This window comes from Microtus oregoni, unplaced genomic scaffold (genome assembly GCF_018167655.1).
Source record: "Microtus oregoni isolate MIOR12 unplaced genomic scaffold, Mior012 000034F_ref0000314, whole genome shotgun sequence".
In the NCBI taxonomy this organism is placed as follows: domain Eukaryota; kingdom Metazoa; phylum Chordata; class Mammalia; order Rodentia; family Cricetidae; genus Microtus; species Microtus oregoni.
In genome coordinates, this window is record NW_024543093.1 from 5153343 (window position 1) to 5172107 (window position 18765).

Here is an 18765-nt window from a genome sequence, read left to right on the forward strand (position 1 = left end):
CTTTATTTATCATATTATGGTTGTAGTTGATATGTTGATATTTTGATTCCTTATATGTGTGTGTTTTAAAGAACTGTGTCTTTCAAGTATTTTGGCCTTCTTGCCAGTAATTGTAAGATAGCTATTCATCTGAAAAGATTCATTCATACCTGGGGATATTACCTTTTTTAGTAAAGTACACAGCGGATGTAGAATATCCTTAGAGAAGCATAGAGAAGAGAACAACCCTTCCCATATAGCCATTGGCTGCTCATTATTGCATTGTATGCATGTGTATGTGTTATTGGTTGCTTTTTTACTTTTTGCTCTTTTGGGATCCTGCCACCCAGCTCCCAAATAAATACACATGGAGGCTTATTCTTTTGTATGAATATCCGGCCTTAACTTGGCTAATTTCTAGCAAGCTTAATTTATCTCATCTACCTTTTGCCTCCTTTCTCTTATTTCTATATAACTTCTTTCCTTCTTACTCCATGTCTGGCTGTGTAGCTGGGTGGCTGGCCCTTTCTTTTCTCATTCCTTGATCTGTTGCTTCCCAATCCTTCTTCTTCTATTTGTTCTTTCTGCCTCCAGCCCCACCTATCCTTTCTCCTGCTTTGCTATTGACTGTTCAGTTCAGTTCTTTTATTAGACCAATCAGATGTTTTAGACAGGCAAAGTAACACAACTTCACAGAGTTAAATGCAACATAAAAGAATGGAACACATCTTTGCATCATTAAACAAATATTCCACAGCATAAATAAATGTGATACACCTTAACATAATATTCCACAGCATGTATGTGCGTGTGTGTGATTTTCTAATACTCTTCATGTAAACTCAGATTCTTGATTTTTTTAAATGTAACGTTGGACCTTTACTCTTCATAAGGTTATTTCTGAGCTGCAAAATTTATCTCTCTGCCTCTGATGTTTTCATAATTCTTGTATCTGCTATTCAGTCTTGTCTGCTATAACACAAAGCATGAGGACATTGTTTTACTTGCACTTTAGTGAAGGCTTCATTAATATCAGGCTAGTCTAATATACACAATGGATTTTCTTATAAAATGTGATTTTATTTTATAAAAATGAAATAAAAATAAATTTGATAGCATCAACTGACGTGCCCTAGGTAGAGTGATTTTCAGAATTGTTTACAGGGTTCCAAGAATATCCTAAGCATGCTCTCTGGCTTCGTTTAGCAGCACTTCACCTGTTTAAGTCTGTTTGTCTTAAAAAGAAATACATCTTAACTATAGAATATATAAGGGGGAGAAAAGACCCTTCTTTTCTTTTATCTTTTAAGTTAAGATATATTTCTTAAACTTCATCAGCTAGGGTATAACCATGGCTAGTTTCAGCCCTCCCATCCTTTTTCTTTAGTGTGTGTGTGTGTGTGTGTGTGTGTTTGTTTGTGTGTTTGTTCCTCCTTCATACATATACACTCAGTTGGATGGTGTTTTATACTCATGTATTTTTAAGATTAAAAGTGAGGAATTTAACAGTCTTTTCTGTAACAAATAGAACTGTTGAGCCTTATTTCATTTGTCCGTGGTAAAGTTAACTAATGTTGTTATTGACTGTATTCTGTATGCTAAATTTATAGTCATTATCTCTCATTTTGTCTTTGTTGTGAAATTTAGAGGAATTTAGTAAATTGGCCACCTAGCTCATAAATATCTCTCTCTTTGCCCAGGTTTGATTAATATGAACCCATGTTTTTAAACATTACTCTGTTCAGCGTGATAATGAATAGCTACTATGTCTGACTGTTTGTGTATCTGTCCATCTATATTGAATAGAAAAGGAGCTGGAGAATAAAGGGGAATCTACAGAGATGCTGAGGGAAATTATGATAGAATAACTCAGAGACATCCTCAAAGGAAGATAAGTGGAAACCATCTTTCCTAAAGTAGCAGCACTTTATTGTGCTCCTTTGTCACATCACTGCTAATGAATTTAAAAGGTATGGTGTAGACATTCGGCATGAATAAGACTAATGTCTGTGAGTTATGTCAGAGATGAGAAGCTACTGGTCCCCATCCTGTACTGTGAGCCAGCAATCGTCCTAGTCAAGAATTTAAATGAAATTCAGCCTGAGAGTCAAAATATTTTTAATGTGTTCATTCCAAGTCTTGTGATACTGCATGGTTAGAGATAGCAATGTATTGAATTTGTTGAAGTGAACAGTTCAGCATTGTGCCAACCTTTGGACACTTCATAGTAAAGTCATGCTTCTGTTGAAAGCTGCAGGCAGCACATGTGTAAGACCACCAAAGCTTGCAGGATTTTAGTAAACTGGAGAGTAACTTGCACCAACCAAAGATGACCTCAGAAGTCATCTATAGTGTAGCCTTTTTATTCAGATGAATGGTTATCCACTTTCCACCAGTTAATAGATCCCTTTTAGCCTCTGTTCTTAGCTCCACGAGACAGCAAAATTCTCAGAATTGTGGATGTCATGGTCTTAAGTATAAATAATAAAAAAAATAGCAAGTTAATTGACTCTTAATGCTCTTTGTGTTGCTTTCTCTAAGGAAGTTAGAGAACATTCAAAATTCAGTTTGTTTTTAGAGTAAATGAAGGCTTGAAAAATGGCGTAAATTTGCGTAGCAGGGAGTGCCTTAGCAACTTCTAAAAATTTGTTCATAGTTTTTTATGTTTATTTACTTCGAGATAATCTGGTGATTGAACACAAGCCGGTTAAAAAGCAACGTCCACTGTGGTAGTGTTTCTAGCTTTACAGCTGTCATTCTTTAATCCTGAATTCTGCCCTTTATTTCCATACTTCTTTCTGGTGCATTTATTTTCAGTGTTCTATAAATTTTATATCACTCTGCAGATCTTGTAAAGAATTATTATTACAGCCTAAGAACATGATACAGAAGATAGATATAAGCTACAGTAATTGTTATCACATGGTTGGCTCATTGCAGTTAAATTTTTTTATGTACAGTTATAGCATTTCAGAATACTTCAAATTTCAAAACATTTTAAAAGGAGAAATGATATAGTAATGTTTTATATATTCTATCAAATTACTGACATGGAGTATTAAATCTTTCAGCTGAAAATAGATTTGTAGTTTTCTTTCTCTAGTTCTATTAGTTTTTGCTTCATGAATTTTTCAAGTTCATATATTTAATATGCATACATTTTGAATTATGTCCCTCTTCCCCTATTAGTGTGGGGCTCAATATGTATGTAGTGCAGGTTGGCCTGCAACTCATAAAGACCACTCTGCCTCTAGAATGCTGGGGTTTAAAGGTGTGTACTAATACTCCTGGCTCTCTTATGTCTTGATGTATTATCTCTTTTATTCAGATAAAAGACTGTCTTTGCTGTAAATCTGCTTCACTATTTGTTGACCGAGATTTTTGTCCCACCTGGTCCTGCAGCCATTCAGTCCCAAAGAAATGCACAGAGGTCTACATTAATTATAAACTGATTGGCCTATTAGCTCAGTCTTCTTATTAACTCGTAACTTATATTAGCCCATAATACTTGTCTGTGTTAGCCACATGGCTTGGTATCTTTTTCGGCAAGGCAGTTACATCTTGCTCTGCATCTGGGTGATGACTGCAGACTGACTCTTTCCTCCTCCCAGAATTCTCTTGTTCTCATTGCCCTGCCTCTACTTCTTGCCTGGTTGCCCCTACTATACTTCCTGCCTGGCTACTGGCCAATCAGCATTTTATTAAACAAGCACAAGAAACAAATCTTCACAGGGTAAAACCATTGTCCCACAGCAGCTATTTACATTTCTATTATAATTTTATCCTTGCTGTTTTCCAGGACAAATTAACTTACCTTTACTTTAATCTTCAGCCTATCTGATTTATATCTAAACCATATAAGTTTATACTTGCTTTTTAATTTTTTGACAATTCATTAATGAGTATATTTAGTCCTTTATATTTTTACATATATTTTAGACAGCTTAAAATTACCTTGGATGCCACTGAGTCCAATCTCTTTAATTTACTCATTTTGTCTTTATTTTTCAAATTTACTTGTGTTCAGAAACACTGAATTTATCTCACTCTGTCTTCAATATTTTGAGACATGGTTTCTCTGTGTAGCCTTGGCTTTCCTGGAACTCTGTAGACCAGACTGGCCTTGAGCTCAAAGGATCTACCTGCCTCTACTTCTCAAGTGTTGGGATTAAAAGTATGTGCCTGGCTGGAATTTCTCATTTATAAATCAATGTTTGTTAAAACCTTCTGAGTTTTCATTTGTTACTGTATTTATTTTTCAGTGATAGAATTTCTAATTTATTTTTATATTTCTATTACATGCATTTTTTATTTAAGCATATTTCTGAGAGCTGTTTTTGCTTAATTTATTTTTTTAAAAAAAAAAAAAACTTAAACCTAACCTAACACCTTTGGGAGTCATTTCTTTTGGCTGCTTTTTTCTTTTTCTTTTTAATATTTATTTATTTATTATGTATACAATATTCTGTCTGTGTGTATGCCTGCAGGCCAGAAGAGGGCACCAGACCCCATTACAGATGGTTGTGAGCCACCATGTGGTTGCTGGGAATTGAACTCAGGACCTTTGGAAGAGCAGGCAGTGCTCTTAACCTCTGAGCCATCTCTTCAGCCCCTGCTTTTTTCTTGATAACAAGTCATGCTTTCCTTTTTATCTCTTCCTAAGTTTTAAGTTGTTGGCTAGATTTTATGGACATGGGGTAGAGTTTTTGAGGCTTGAGTTAATTTCTTTGAAGAATGTTGGTTTTCATTCCTATGATCTGTTCAGTGGCTTACTGGTTGGTCATCATTAATTTGTGCAGACTGTTTTAAACTTTGTCAGAGTAGGTGTGTGGAAAGAGCAAGTATTGTTGCTTTTTCCTGAGTAGGGCTCAGCTCAACCTCTAGCTAAACTGCTCCCTTCTGATGGTTAGATTTGCTGTTAGGTTTTGTTAAGTAGTAGTAGAACAGGCCTTTCTCAAACTGTGGGTTGCGACCCTTTGGGGGTTGGATGACCCTTTCACAGGGGTCACATATCAGATATTTACGTTACAATTTGTAACTAACAGAAATTATAGTTATGAAGTAGTAAGGAACATAAATATTAAAGGGTCACAGCATAAGGAAGGTTGACAACCACTGTTCTGTTTGTTTGTTTATAGTTTGTACTCTAAGGTGTATCAGCTGCATGCATGCTCAGGAAATTTTCAAGGTATTCTTCAGTTTGCTTGTGTTTTTGTCCTGCTATCAAACCTGTCAGAGTTGCTCTAGTAAACCTAGGATATTTTCTCTCAGGTGACTTCTGTGCTTTACCTACAGCAGAACCCAGCTCCTCATTTTATTTGCTTTCTAATCTTGGTGCACCAGCCGCCTCCCTTTTGCCACTTCTCCACAATTCAGCAGTGTCACTATGCTCTGCTTAGGAAGCTATTGCTGTACACCAATTGAGATGTTGTTTTTAAACTGTTTGTAGGCCATTATAGAGTAGACTTAATGAGTTAGTTAATTATGTGCTGCTCATTTTACAAAGCGTTGGTGGAAACTGTTGCCTTAATACTATTTGATGGTAGTTATAGTGGGAGGGCCAGCTGGTTCCTGCTGTGCCATTATAATCAGAAGGATATGATTTTAAGTGATGATTGCTTATATTGATTGTGTTAGGAATTGTCATTTTATAAGAGATTTGTTAAAACTCAAATAAAATTACTTGGTTTTGTTAGGAGAAAAAATTTTCTGTATTAAAATAGAACATTTTATGATTTTTAAATTTTTATTATATTTATGTAGTATTCGATTTGCAAATTATTCTATTTTCTTCCCAGTTTCTTCTGGGAAAGATGTGAGCATTCTTTTGATTTATTTCACTTTTAATCAATAAAAATATGATTCTAGATGTAGATAATATTTAGCAAGAGTTAGCTAGAATATTACTATTGAATCTTCCTTAAAACTGGAAAATCAACTGGCAAATGTGGTATACACTTTTAATTCCATCACTCCATGAGGCAAAGGCAGGTATATCTCCAACTTCAAGATTATCCCGCTCTGCAAAGAAGTACCAGACCAGCCAGGGCTGTATAGTGAGAACTTTTCTCAAAAACAAAACAAAATCCTGAAATTTTAGGCGGTCAGTCATAAAGTCAAGGAATTGTTTTTTATATATCCACTCATCAGGTATCATTTTAGTATCTGTTTTATTTTTGCCAGCACTGGCATTGAACTTATCACTGGGCATTAGAAGGGGACAAAACAGGCACAAAGAAGCTCTGTCCTTACTAAGTCCATACTGGGGAGCCTGCAATAAGTAACAAGCATCAAAAGAAAAAAAAACCCAACAGATTGTAGGAAGAAAGCAAATGGAGTTATGAGGCAGTACTGAGATCCTTTCCAGTTTTTAAGAAAATATTTACTGCCGACCTTCATTGAGGTTCTTGATTTAATTGAATTTAATTAATGAAAGCCTCTTTGAGGAGATTCATATTTCAGCTGAGTGGAGAAGAAACTAGTGTCCATGGGTGAGAGGTGGAGTCAGGGACAGTGATGGGTTTTCTAGTGAAAAATATATAAAGAAGAAAGGTTCATTCTTCTGTTAGAGGGACTAAAGGACAATAATTGTGCTTCAACTATAAACAAGAACATAGGGCAAGGTTTAAGTTATGAAATGGCCCTAGGCTAGTCAGCACTGTGGTCAAGAGCTTCTTTTCTTACTTCTTCCTTCAGCCCTAAGACCAGAAGCTGGTGAGCTTCTCAGAAGGAAAGAACTGCAGGTGGACTTGGGTATTGGGGGCATGAAACCATGAAATCCACCTCTTTGAGGCAGGTTATGCTAATTGCGGGTTTACAGATATAAAAGCAGTATAGACTCTGGATGCAGAGTGCATCTCATTCAGTCCGCAGGCAGCTTGAATTCTCTGCCTTATGTTTTCCATTTTGACAGGTACAAAGGATAGCCCACTGGGACTAAAACAGAAATTGAGGCAATGTATCAAACACATAGTGCTTGGCACATACTTTGTAATGGTATTTTATCTTCTATTGGATTAAATTCTGGTGCTGAGAGATAGAGGACAATAAGATTTTTCGTTTTGTTTTTTTCTTTTTCTTTGAAACTTAGTTTCTCTGTGTTGCTGTGGCTGACCTAGAACCGGCTCTGTAGACCAAGGTGGCCTTAAACTCACAGAAATCTGCCTGCCTCTGCTTCTGCCTCCCAAGTGCTGGGATTAAAGATGTTCACCACCACCACCTGGCAAGTTACGTTTTTTTGTTTTTTTTTTGTTTGTTTGTTTGGTTTTTTGTTTTTTAATGTTAGATTAGTAAGTGAAACAGCAAAATAAGGCAGAGAGAATGAATTAGGGACAACTAGCAGGAGAGGGAATCAGTGACTCAAGTACCTTGATCAGAGTTGGTGTTGCTGAGAAGGTAGTATTTGAACTGGGGTTTGAAGGAAGTTAGGAACTGAACTCAGGGGAAAGGACTCTTCATATGAAAGAGGCAAGCTGAGGAGTGACCAGAATTGTTTTTTTTTTTTTTTATGTTACTCATTAGACTGAGTGAATGTAAAAGAGGAAAACTACTGAGATTTTGCTGGCAATTGGAGTAAAAGATCTTGAACTCTGTTGGCATTAATGGGAATAAACAGACATGGCTGGATGTAGAAACAAGTTAAAGGCTGTACTGTATCATTTTCTGACAAAGGAATTTTTAGCTTGTGCAGCTTGAGTGATGGAACAGCCATTTACCAACTTGAGAATTGCTGTAGGAAAGAGATACATGCAAGAATAAACCTTGGGCATTTTAGTTTTGTATATCAATTATTATTATCTAGTTTGTGTTAGCTGTTATATTTTAGACTGTATATTTCTTGCTTTGTGATACTTTGCTATGTTTTGGGAATTAATAGTGGTTATAAATAGATGTCATTCTTACTCTGAAGAAATTTATTAAAGTAAGAATTGATCAAATAACTATATTGGTTGTTTTTCTTAGAAATCTTTTAAATAGGATACTAAGAAAAAATAAGAATGAGTTCATAAAATCAGGTTGCAAACTAATCTATTAGATTCTTAATGTTCAGATAAGTGATGTACACACACACACACACACACACATACACACGTTTCAGACTAAAAGAAATGTCGTGTCGTTCCCCCGCCCGCCCCCCCCACCCCCCGCCCGCCCCCCCACCCCCCGCCCCAATAAACATTTCCTGGGAATTTTCTGTTAAATAGTGTCTTTTTTTTTTTTTTTTTAAAAAAGTTAGGTTGACTGAGGGAGTGGAGTTTTATAGATTAAGCTTTACTTAGCTGAAATGAGATTATTGCTTATTTGACTAGATTTAAAACGCTGTTTCCTGAAATATTTGCCACTTAGAAATGTTCTTCCTCATAAATGTTATACTTTTGCTTTAGGGGCTGGTTTTTGAGATGGTTTTACATGCATTTACTTGGCTAAGGGTCAGTTGTCTTGCAGCTAGTTCTTAACAGTACTGCAGCAACAGCATTCTCCTCGTCAATTAAAGTATTGCTCATTTTTGGCTTTTTAAAAATCCACAGGTTCGTCATAAGGCATCACAGAAGGTTTATGCAATGAAGCTTCTTAGTAAGTTTGAAATGATAAAAAGATCAGATTCTGCTTTTTTCTGGGAAGAAAGAGATATTATGGCCTTTGCGAACAGTCCCTGGGTGGTTCAGGTAAGCATGCTAACTTCTATAAGTCTGTGGTTTTTTTGTTTGTTTGTTTTATTTTTTTGTCTATTCAAGAAGAGGGTTTTATGTGTTAATCATTCTGTGCTTTGTTTACATAGTAAAAATGCAATTTTTTTGTTAGATCTGATTGAGTATGCTTGTTTAATGTTCATTGGTGGTATAGCTGTAGAGTCGTGGTATGTAGTGATTACTTAAATTGGTTATAAGAACTATTACTGGAAACCATTTCCTTATTAATTGCCTTATATAAAGATTTGCTGTGATCAGTCAGTATGCTGTTACATTCTCAGTCTATCTTAAATGGGAGAATAGCTTTCTACAATAAACATCTTAAACATTCAACAGTCCTTTATCTGTTTTTCTGTAATATATAATTTTAGTACACCTGATTCCACCTCATAACTAACTATGAATTAGAGAATTGACTTGATATTTGTTTAATTCCAGCATTGAAATCTACAAACAATTTTGAGCAAGGGTGTTGAGTAAGATTACCCACATTCCAATGTGTGCTCTAAAGAGCTTAAATGAGCTGGAGTTTCACACATTGCTTGAGAGAGGCAGCGTGGAGATTATTTTGTTTGTTTGTTTGTTTGTTTGTTTTCAAGACAGAGATTCTCTGTGTAACAGTTCTGGCTGCCCTGGAACTCCATTTGTAGACCAAGCTGACCTAGAACTCACAGAGACCCACCTCTGTCTTCCCCCCTGAGTGCTAGAATTGAGCAGTGTGCACCACCTACCACCTGGCAGAGATTTGTTTTTCTTTTTTCTTTTTTTTCCAGCCATGTAGGTGATTAGTGCTGCTTTTAAAAATGATGTTAAGGGGTTCTGTAGAGATAAGAGCCAGGTTGCTCTTCCAGACCTGGGTTTGACCAGCATATACATGGCACCTCACAAATGTCTCTAACTCCAGTTCCAAGGGATCCAACACTCTTTTAACCTCCGAAAATACTGGACACACTCGTGTAGTGCACTTATATACATTCAGGCCAAACACCCAAATACATAAAATAAAATTAGAAATGAGATTAAATCTTAAGTCTCCTTTTGTTTTTATCTGGCTCAATGAAGCCATTGTTTAGAAATTCTGATCTGTATGGTTCAAACTAATTTTTTTTGTGTGGCAACTTACAAGCTCTGATAATTTGCTTGAGTAAAGAATGACAGTAATGCTAGCGTAGTGGACTCAGCTGTCGTCCCAGTACTTGGGAGGCTGCATGAGGGGATTCTTTCTAAGTTTGAGTTCTGTTTGATCTACATAAGGAAACCTTGTCTCAAAAATAAGGGAAAAGAGGAGAGCACTAAAGTATACCATTTTTAGCTTTAAATCTAAATTGCTTCCCTATCAGTGTGTTCATTGGCATTTACTAGTTAACCATTCTGTCTTTTGGTATCTTTTGATCTTTTGTTCTGCCGAGTAGATTCCAACTGAGAAAGAAAGGCGCTCTTGATTGACATAATCTCTGGGTTATAGAAGGAGGCTGCTCCTTAGTTTTTCGGCTGTCCAGACCTGAAATAATTACACAGAAATTATATTAATTACAACACTGATTGACCAATCACTTAAGCGTATTGCTAGCTAGCTCTTATATCTTAAATGCTGGGAGCTACTTTTTCTGTTTGCTTACTTCTGGAGAGGGACTAGGGGTGCTGTACAGATACCCTTTCTCTGTAGTTTCAGTTACTCTATCTTCCTGGGGTCTGGTAGCAACACACTGCAGCCTGGAAGCAGGTGACAGTGCAGCTTACTGCTTATCATGAATAAAGGAATGGAGAATAGAAAAGAGGAGTTAGTTCTCTTCCAAGCGTGGCTACTGATTATTCATTCGTTTTTTTTTTCATTGAAATGGGCCTTATTTCTGTTAAATTGGTATCTGTTAGATGTTTCTAAGCTACCCCTGCTCCCAGCTCTCTTCTGTGTAAGGTATGAGCAATAGTTTGTTTAGTTTTCAAAAACTATTATGTTCTTTGTTATTATTATATCTTTTTAAAAATGTGTTTTCCATGAGAGGAAAACATTCGTATGAATATTTTATAGAAAATATTCTAGAAAAACACCCATGTAAAATTGGCCTGCTGTTGTTTTTTTTATTAAATGGGCCTGATCAAGAAGTAAAAGGTGTCAAAAATTTTAACTCTGTTTTAGTTATAAAGTATTTTTCACAAGTAATAATTTGAGGATTTGTTTTGTTCGTGGCTTTGTTTTTGGTATAATTTTATTCCTTCCCCTTTTCCAGCTCTTTTGTGCCTTTCAAGATGACAGGTACCTGTACATGGTGATGGAATACATGCCAGGTGGAGACCTTGTAAACCTTATGAGTAATTATGATGTGCCTGAAAAATGGGCCAAGTTTTACACTGCTGAAGTAGTGCTTGCACTGGATGCAATACACTCCATGGGCTTAATCCACAGGGACGTGAAGCCTGATAACATGCTCTTGGATAAACATGGACATCTAAAATTAGCAGATTTTGGCACGTGCATGAAAATGGATGAAGTAAGTAAGCCAGTAAACAAATGCTTGTTTTCAAAATGTATTCATATTTATTGTGTTTGTGTGTATGAAAGAGAGAGAATGTATATACACATGCTATGTTGTGCATGTGAAGGTCAGAAGATGACTATGTGGAGTCAGTTTTCTCCTTCCACCATTACATGGCTTCTGGAGACAAGGTCAGGTCACCAGGCTTGTTCAGCAAACACCTTTACCTGCTGAGCCTTCTTGCTAGTCCTTGTTTTCTGCTCTGTGTGTGTGTTTAAGAAACAAATAATTGCAATTCAGGACTTTGTGGTTTTGAGTGAAAATAGATTTAGTTTTGATAATGGTGTAACAACTTCAAGACAAAACCAACATTTAGATATAAAATACTTTATTAGTGACTTACTGACTGCTAGAGTAAATCATTCCTCAGTTCATTTATCTCTTCATAGAATGTTGACAAGAATCTGTTACAATCAAAGTAATGGCCTAGGTAGGTAGTATTGGACCACAAAATTTAGGGGTATTTCTACCATTATTATTTCTGTTTTTTTTCTTTTCCCCCTTTGAGAAAGAAGATGATATAAAATAAGGAAAGAAATGGTTCGCTGCTTCCCCCTACCTCTTCTGTACAGGGTAAATAAATATGGAGTCGTCATTCATTGTGGTATTTTGCTACTAGATAGCTAATGGCTCAATAACATTAACTTCATAGCTAATTATGATACTGGTTTGTTTTGATTACATTTTTGTCTTTCTCTGTACTGTTAATTCTTGATGGAATAGGATTGTCTAGAAGATGACTTGTAGCTAGTAAGTAATCTGTCTTTCCAGGAGACTGAATTTCACCTTTGATATGGTTTTCACAGCCTTCAGAACACCTAGCACCACCAGTACATCATACAAGCACTCACGTGTCCTTAGGCATGGATTTTTTAAAAATACCAGTATGTTGTTAAGAAACTACATGGCTTGGACCAGTGGGATGGCTCAGTTATTAAAGGCACTTGCCACCAAGCCTAACAACTTGAGATGATTTCTTGGGATTCACATGGTAAAAGGAGAAAACCAACTCCTGCAAATCATCTGCTTGTGTGTTTGCCTCCCGCCCCACTTATCAATCACTCAGTTAATAATAAGGGTGACAGAGGAAGAAAAAAACCTGTGTAGCTGTAATAAAATAATTAGTATCCATGGGAATAATAACTATGGGAATCCAGCTAGGCAAGTTTGTGCATTTAAGGGCAGGTGGAAGTTTGAGTCTGAACACTGAACTGTTTAGTTGGAACACAAGGATGGGTAACTCCTGTGCTGTGCTGGCCCAGAGCCTTAGGAAGAGGTAGGTGTACCTTTGTAGGAACAGTGCTCAGTTCCAATTCTCCAAATGGACTGGGAGGCCTGGTGCCTATGAAGTCAGTCTAGGGCCTTTTAATACTTGTAAATCTAAGAGTTTTGTTTAAATTGTTTCTACCTTCATAGGAAGCTTTTTCATTGTTTACAAGACGTCCCAAGACTTCTGATTGATGAATTTTTTAATTGATTTTTATTGAGCTCTACATTTTCCTCTGCTCCCCTCTCTGCCTCTCCCCTTCCCCTTTCAACCCTCCCCCAAGGGCCCCATGCTCCCAATTTACTCAGGAGATCTTGTCTTTTTAATTCCCATGTAGATTAGATCTATGTAAGTCTCTCTTAGTGTCCTCATTGTTGTCTTAAGTTCTCTGGGATTGTGGTTTGTAGGCTGGCTTTCTTTGCTTTATGTTTAAAAACCACCTATGAGGGAGTACATGGGATAATTGTCTTTCTGTGTCGGGGTTACCTCACTAAAATAATGTTTTCTAGCTCCATCCATTTTCCTGCAAAATTCAAGATGTCGGGTTTTTTTTTTTTTTTTTTGCTGTGTAGTACTCCAGTATGTAAACGTACCACATTTTCCTTATCCATTCTTCAATCGAGGGGCATTTAGGTTGTTTTCAGGTTCTGGTTATGACCAACAATGTTGCTATGAACATAGTTGACCACATGTCCTTGTGGCACGATTGAGCATCCTTTGGATATATACCCAAAAGTGGTATTCCTGGATCTTGAGGAAGGTTGTTTCCTAATTTTCTGAGAAATCGCCACACTGATATCCAAAGGGGTTGTCCCAGGTTGCATTCCCCCCAGCAATGCAGAAGTGTTCCCTTTTCCCCACAACCTCTCCAGCATAAGTTATCATCAGTGTTTGGAATCTCAGAGTTGTTTTGATTTGCATTTCTCTGATGACTAAGGATGTTGATCATTTCCTTAAGTGTCTTTCAGCCATTTTAGATTCCTCTGTTGAGAGTTCTCTGTTTAGGTCTGTACTCCATTTTTTTTATTGGATCATGTGATCTTTTGGTGTCCAATTTCTTGAGTTCTTTGTATATTTTGGAGATCAGACCGCGTGGGTTTTTTCCCATTCTGTAGGCTCTTGTTTTGTCTTGTTGACTGTCTCCTTTGCTTTACAGAAGCGTTTCAGTTTTAGAAGGTCCCATTTATTAATAGTTTTAGTGTTTGTGCTGCTGGGGTTCTATTTAGGAAGTGTTCCCTGTGCCAGTGTGTTCAAGTGTACTTCCCACTTTGTCTTCTATAAGGTTCAGTGTGGCTGGCTTTATATTGAGGTCTTTGATCCATTTGGACTGGAGTTTTGTGAATGATGATAGATATGGGTCTATTTTCATTCTTCTACATGTTGATACCCAGTTATGCCAACACCATTTGTTAAATATGCTTTCTTTTTTCCTTTTGATATCTTTTTCTTCTTTGTTAAAAATCAGCTGTTCGAAGGTGTGTGGATTAATATCCAGGTCTTCAATTCGATTCCATTGGTCCTCCTGTCTGTTTTTATGCCAATACCAAGCTGTTTTCATACTGTAGCTCTGTAGTAGAGATTGAAGTCAGGGATTGTGTTGCCTCCAAGTTCTTTTATTGTACAAGATTATTTTGGTTATCTTGGGTTTTTTGCTTTTTCATATGAAGTTGAGTACCTTTCTTTCGAGGTCTGTGAAGAATTTTGCTGGGATTTTGATGGGCATTGCATTGAATCTGTAGATTGCTTTTGGTAAGATCGCCATTTTTACTATATTAATTCTGCCTACCCAAGAGCATGGGAGATCTTTCTACTTTCTGGTGTCTTCTTCAATTTCTTTCTTCAAAGATTTAAAGTTCTTATACAAGTCTTCCACTTGTTTGTTTCCTCTAATAGGTGTGGTTGGGGCTGTCTGAGATTCTGTTGATTAATCTTCTAGGTGCTAGTGAATCCAAAGCTCAGATGGTTTTTCCACATGGTATAGTCAGTGCCATAGTTCTAGTTACCCCGTTGGTTACTGGAGATAGCTCGGCGCTCCTGGGCTTTGTTCAGCTCCCTTGAAGTTTGCTGTCTCAGGCCTACTTTGACCTAGGTTACCAGCTTTGACCTGTTTCTGTAAATCCTGGTCTGGATCCACTCCTGCAGAAGTCCATGGCGTGGAGTTGGTCCGTCAAAGGTCTCTGGCTCTAGTCTACTGCCTTGGAGCTCCCAGGCTTGGATGTACCTAGAACAGCAGAGGATCTGGTTCAGGCTTACTCCCTCAGAGGTTCCAGACTCACGCTCAGACCTGCAGAGGTTTCAGGTTCCTGCCGATTCCCTTTGATGTCCCAGACCAGTGCCCAGACCCACAGAGGTCCTGGCTCAGGCCTAGTTCCTGGGAGGTCTTAGACTCACACCCAGACCCACAGGGGTCCTGGCTTAGGTCTACTCCCTTGAAGGTCCCAGATTCACGTCCGGACCCTTAGAGGTCTCTGGCTCTGCTCACTCGCTCAACGCTTACTCCCCTGTACCTGTTCCAGTGGCATTTGCTGTCTCTGGACCAGGTCGCTGGTTCAGTCCTGGTCTGCCTGTGTCCCAGGACTGGATTGGCTCCTGGCTCCTGCTCCCGTGGAGCTTGCTTCCTCAGGACCACTGTGGCCTTGGTAGCTGGTTCCCTGATTGATGAATTTTAAGTTTTCAGTAAACTCTCTTTTTTATTTTGTCAATGACAAAACTTCAAATATATTTAGTAAACATTTAATACATTTAAAGTAACTTTTGGGTGTATGTGTAGCATATGCATGTGTGTACAGGTTTGCTTACCCATGAGGACATAGCTGGAAGCTGGAAGTGGATGTCAGGTGTCTTCCTCTCTCTCTCCACCATTTTATTTTGTTTAGGTATATGCATATATAAGTATGTGTATGTATATGGTATATACATGTGCACTTCCATGAGGAGCCCAGTGGTGGAGGTCAGGTGTCTTCTATCACTTGCTACTTTATTATCTTGAGACAGGGTCTCTCACTGAACTGGAGTTCACCATTTCAGCTAGGCTGGCCGGCCAGTGAACTCCCAGGATCTGCACCCATTTCCCCCCTCCCTCCAATGCTGAGGTTACATTCACGTACTGTGCTCCTACTCACAGAGCCATCTCCCTAGTCTTCCATATTGTTTCTATTTTTTGAAACAGGGTCTCTTTTCACTGTACCTGGAACTCAATGTTTTTGGCAAGACTAGCTGGCCAATAAGTAAGTCCTTGGGGTCTTCCTGTTTCTATCACTATACTTCCTTCTTTAGCCTGGAGTTTCAGGCATATACTGCCATGCCTGGCTTTACTTGGTTGCTAGGAATCCAAATTCAGGTCCTCACTTATGCACACCACTCACTTTTATCCACCTCCCCAGTCTGCAATCAGAGTAATTGTGAATAACCTTTTGAAAATGAATGCCTAATAATCTTGTTCTCCAGCTCAGACCTCTTCAGTAGGTACAACAAATTGACTGAAGTTCCAGCTTCTTAGCTGTTATGTGAAACCTCTTAAGATACGACTCTTCTTGCTGTCACCTGACATACTTTGAAGCTCCAACGTTGTGATATTTCATATTATTTAATTATTCATGTGATTTATGAACCCACGCCATTTTCTATTTACACATGTGAACTTGACTCAAAGATTGCTACTTGATGAATGCTCCCTAGGTTGGCTCCATACCCTTTCAGTAGTCCCCCTTTTAGTTTATTTGCTTTGATTTTGATACTACAGAATATTAAAAACTTGCCTGTTTTGTTCGTCCTTAGCCCTAGAGGCATTTCAAGAAGCTCTGATTCCCTTTATTAGAGAATTGATACTTACCTATAGATGATAGGGGCTCATCGCTCCTGAAGTGACATAGCTTTCAGGCTTAGTCAGTGGGTAGAGCTAGGAGGCATGGATCATACACAGCCAGTGTTAAGTATCAGACTTGATGGAGAGAGCTGGAAGGCATGGGTCACAGACACCCAGTGTCAAGCCACATGTTCTGTCTCTATAGATAGTATGTCAAGAGCCACATTGATATCTCTGCTTGAAATCTATCACCACAGAGAAGATAGTCTTCCTCTTTCCTGTACAACTCTGGCTCTCATTAGCTAGTTATAGGTTTTTTGTTTTGCTTTTTTATTTGTTTAACCCTAGTGTACGGTTAAAATTGCTTCATATTTCATAATTGCTAGACCCCACTACTGAAATGAATAGATTTGCTAACATTGATATTTGACTTGAAGATTCCTAGAAAACTAAATAGCTAGTTTTCCAAAGCTCCTTGGATTTGTTTTTTCTCCTGCCTTTCACTGTGGTTATGGGGGCAGCGTCAGTATTTCATTCACTGTTAAGTATGTGAAGCTTCCTCTGGTTGTGACAGTTCTGACTGTGTAAAGTGTGTGGTCAAGGCAGGGTAGCTTGTGTCCTGTCACCACCACCCTTTTCCCATTCTCCCTGAAGGTAAATGAGTCAGTGTTTTGGTTTCTCATTTTACCTTTTAGTAGTTCTTTAAACAAGGCCAGAGACTTGTCATAAATGTTGATTCTATATCCACTTAATTAAATACTTATCCATCAGACAGTTTAAAAATATTAAGTACCCCTTTCAAATGTTTATTTTTAAAGAAAACAGTATGCCAGCCAAAATTTGTGGATAAGCAGTGATTTTTAAAGGGAGAATGCCATTCACCATAGTCTTACAGAAGTATTTATTTTGTAAGGCATCACTGAGACTCAAACTTAGCTCCTCCTTATGATTCTTATTTTTTTTTTTTTCGAGACAGGGTTTCTCTGTAACTTTGGTGCCTGTCCTGGAACTAGCTCTTGTAGACCAGGCTGGCCTTGAACTCCCAGAGATACGCCTGCCTTTGCCTCCCAAGTCCTGGGATTAAAGGTGCACCACCAAAAAGAAGACATGATTCTTCTTTTTGTCAAAAAGATAACCTGAGAATCTAGGGATATGGCTCGTGGGTAAGATACTCACTTCTCAAGCATGAGGATCTGAGTTCAGATCCCCACTTCCCACAGAAGGCCAAATATTTTAGCATATACTTACAACACTAGTGCTGAAGACCTGAGATAAAAGGATCCCTGGGCTGTGCTGGCTGCTAGTTTAGCCAGTTGCTGAGCTCAAGGTTCAGGGGGAGACTGTCTCAAATAATAAGGGTAGTAGAGAAAGGTACCCAGCCTTGGCCTCTGGCTTTCCCACACACAAGCACACACACATGAGCATGTATACATTATACACATACAGAAAGTTTTGTATTACCAACAAAACCAAGCACAGGTAAAGGTGTTGGATACTTTGCCAAGTATGTTAATACAGCTACATAATTAAAAATACATAAAGCTAAGAAGCGCCAAGCCTTGATGGTCTTTTAGTTTAAATGTTTAATACATTTCTTCAGTCTACTCTCGATAAATTGTGTATCACTTCTTAACACCATGTCCAACCTGAGAGGTACTTTGCCATCGTCAAGGGCTTTTGCTTTTTTCCAAAATAGCAAAGCTGCTTTTTTCTTAATGACTCTTTTGTTTTCCCCATGTTGTGTCATTAAGATCACATTTTGTACCTCCCTTACTTTAATAAATGAAAAACAAAAATTGTCGGTTTTCATAGTCTTGGGAGTCCCCTGTCTTTTCCTTTTCTCATGGGTGAAAACTTAACTCTGGTTTCCCTCATCCAGGCATTTCTGTGCTTTTGGTGGTATTGCCTGAGTCCTGAAGCCAGGTCATGATGTTCTATTGGAAGTGATGAGTGTCACTGTCTCTCTGATAATAAATCAGTTGTCTGTATGTATTCACCTTCAACTGGTTGTTTGGCTTTGTGTTTTAATTCTACTGTTTACCCAGACAGGCATGGTGCATTGCGATACAGCAGTTGGAACTCCTGATTACATATCACCTGAGGTTCTGAAATCACAAGGTGGTGATGGCTACTATGGTCGAGAGTGTGATTGGTGGTCTGTAGGTGTTTTCCTTTTTGAGATGCTAGTGGGTAAGTCAATATTCACACCTTATAATTGAGTCAAGAATTGGAGAATATAAAGGAATTGTGTTGTTCAAGGGAGGGGTCAGAATTTCTGAAAACTGAATTACCACTGATGTAGAGCTGGTAAGATGGCTTAAAGGGTAAAAGCACTGGCTCCTGAGCTTGACCTTCTGAGTTTGATCTTTAGGATTCAGGTGCAGGTAGAAGAGAACCAATACCTGCAAATTATGATTTGACCTCCACCTCTGAATGTGACCTATGCATGTATGCGCATGCTTACACATGCCTACACATGCACATGCTAGT

The 18765-nt window shown here is 38.0% G+C and overlaps 1 protein-coding gene across 2 annotated transcripts in view; it reads left to right on the plus strand.

Moving 5' to 3' along the window:
* The window catches only part of LOC121432519 (rho-associated protein kinase 2), a 102570-nt gene that overhangs the window by 43750 nt on the left and 40055 nt on the right, over positions 1-18765 (plus strand). For both annotated transcript variants that reach the window (XM_041630512.1, XM_041630513.1), the window contains exons 4-6: positions 8508-8645; positions 10898-11158; positions 18321-18465. In XM_041630512.1, coding sequence (XP_041486446.1) covers positions 8508-8645; positions 10898-11158; positions 18321-18465 — 544 coding nt within the window. The remainder of the gene's footprint in view (positions 1-8507; positions 8646-10897; positions 11159-18320; positions 18466-18765) is intronic.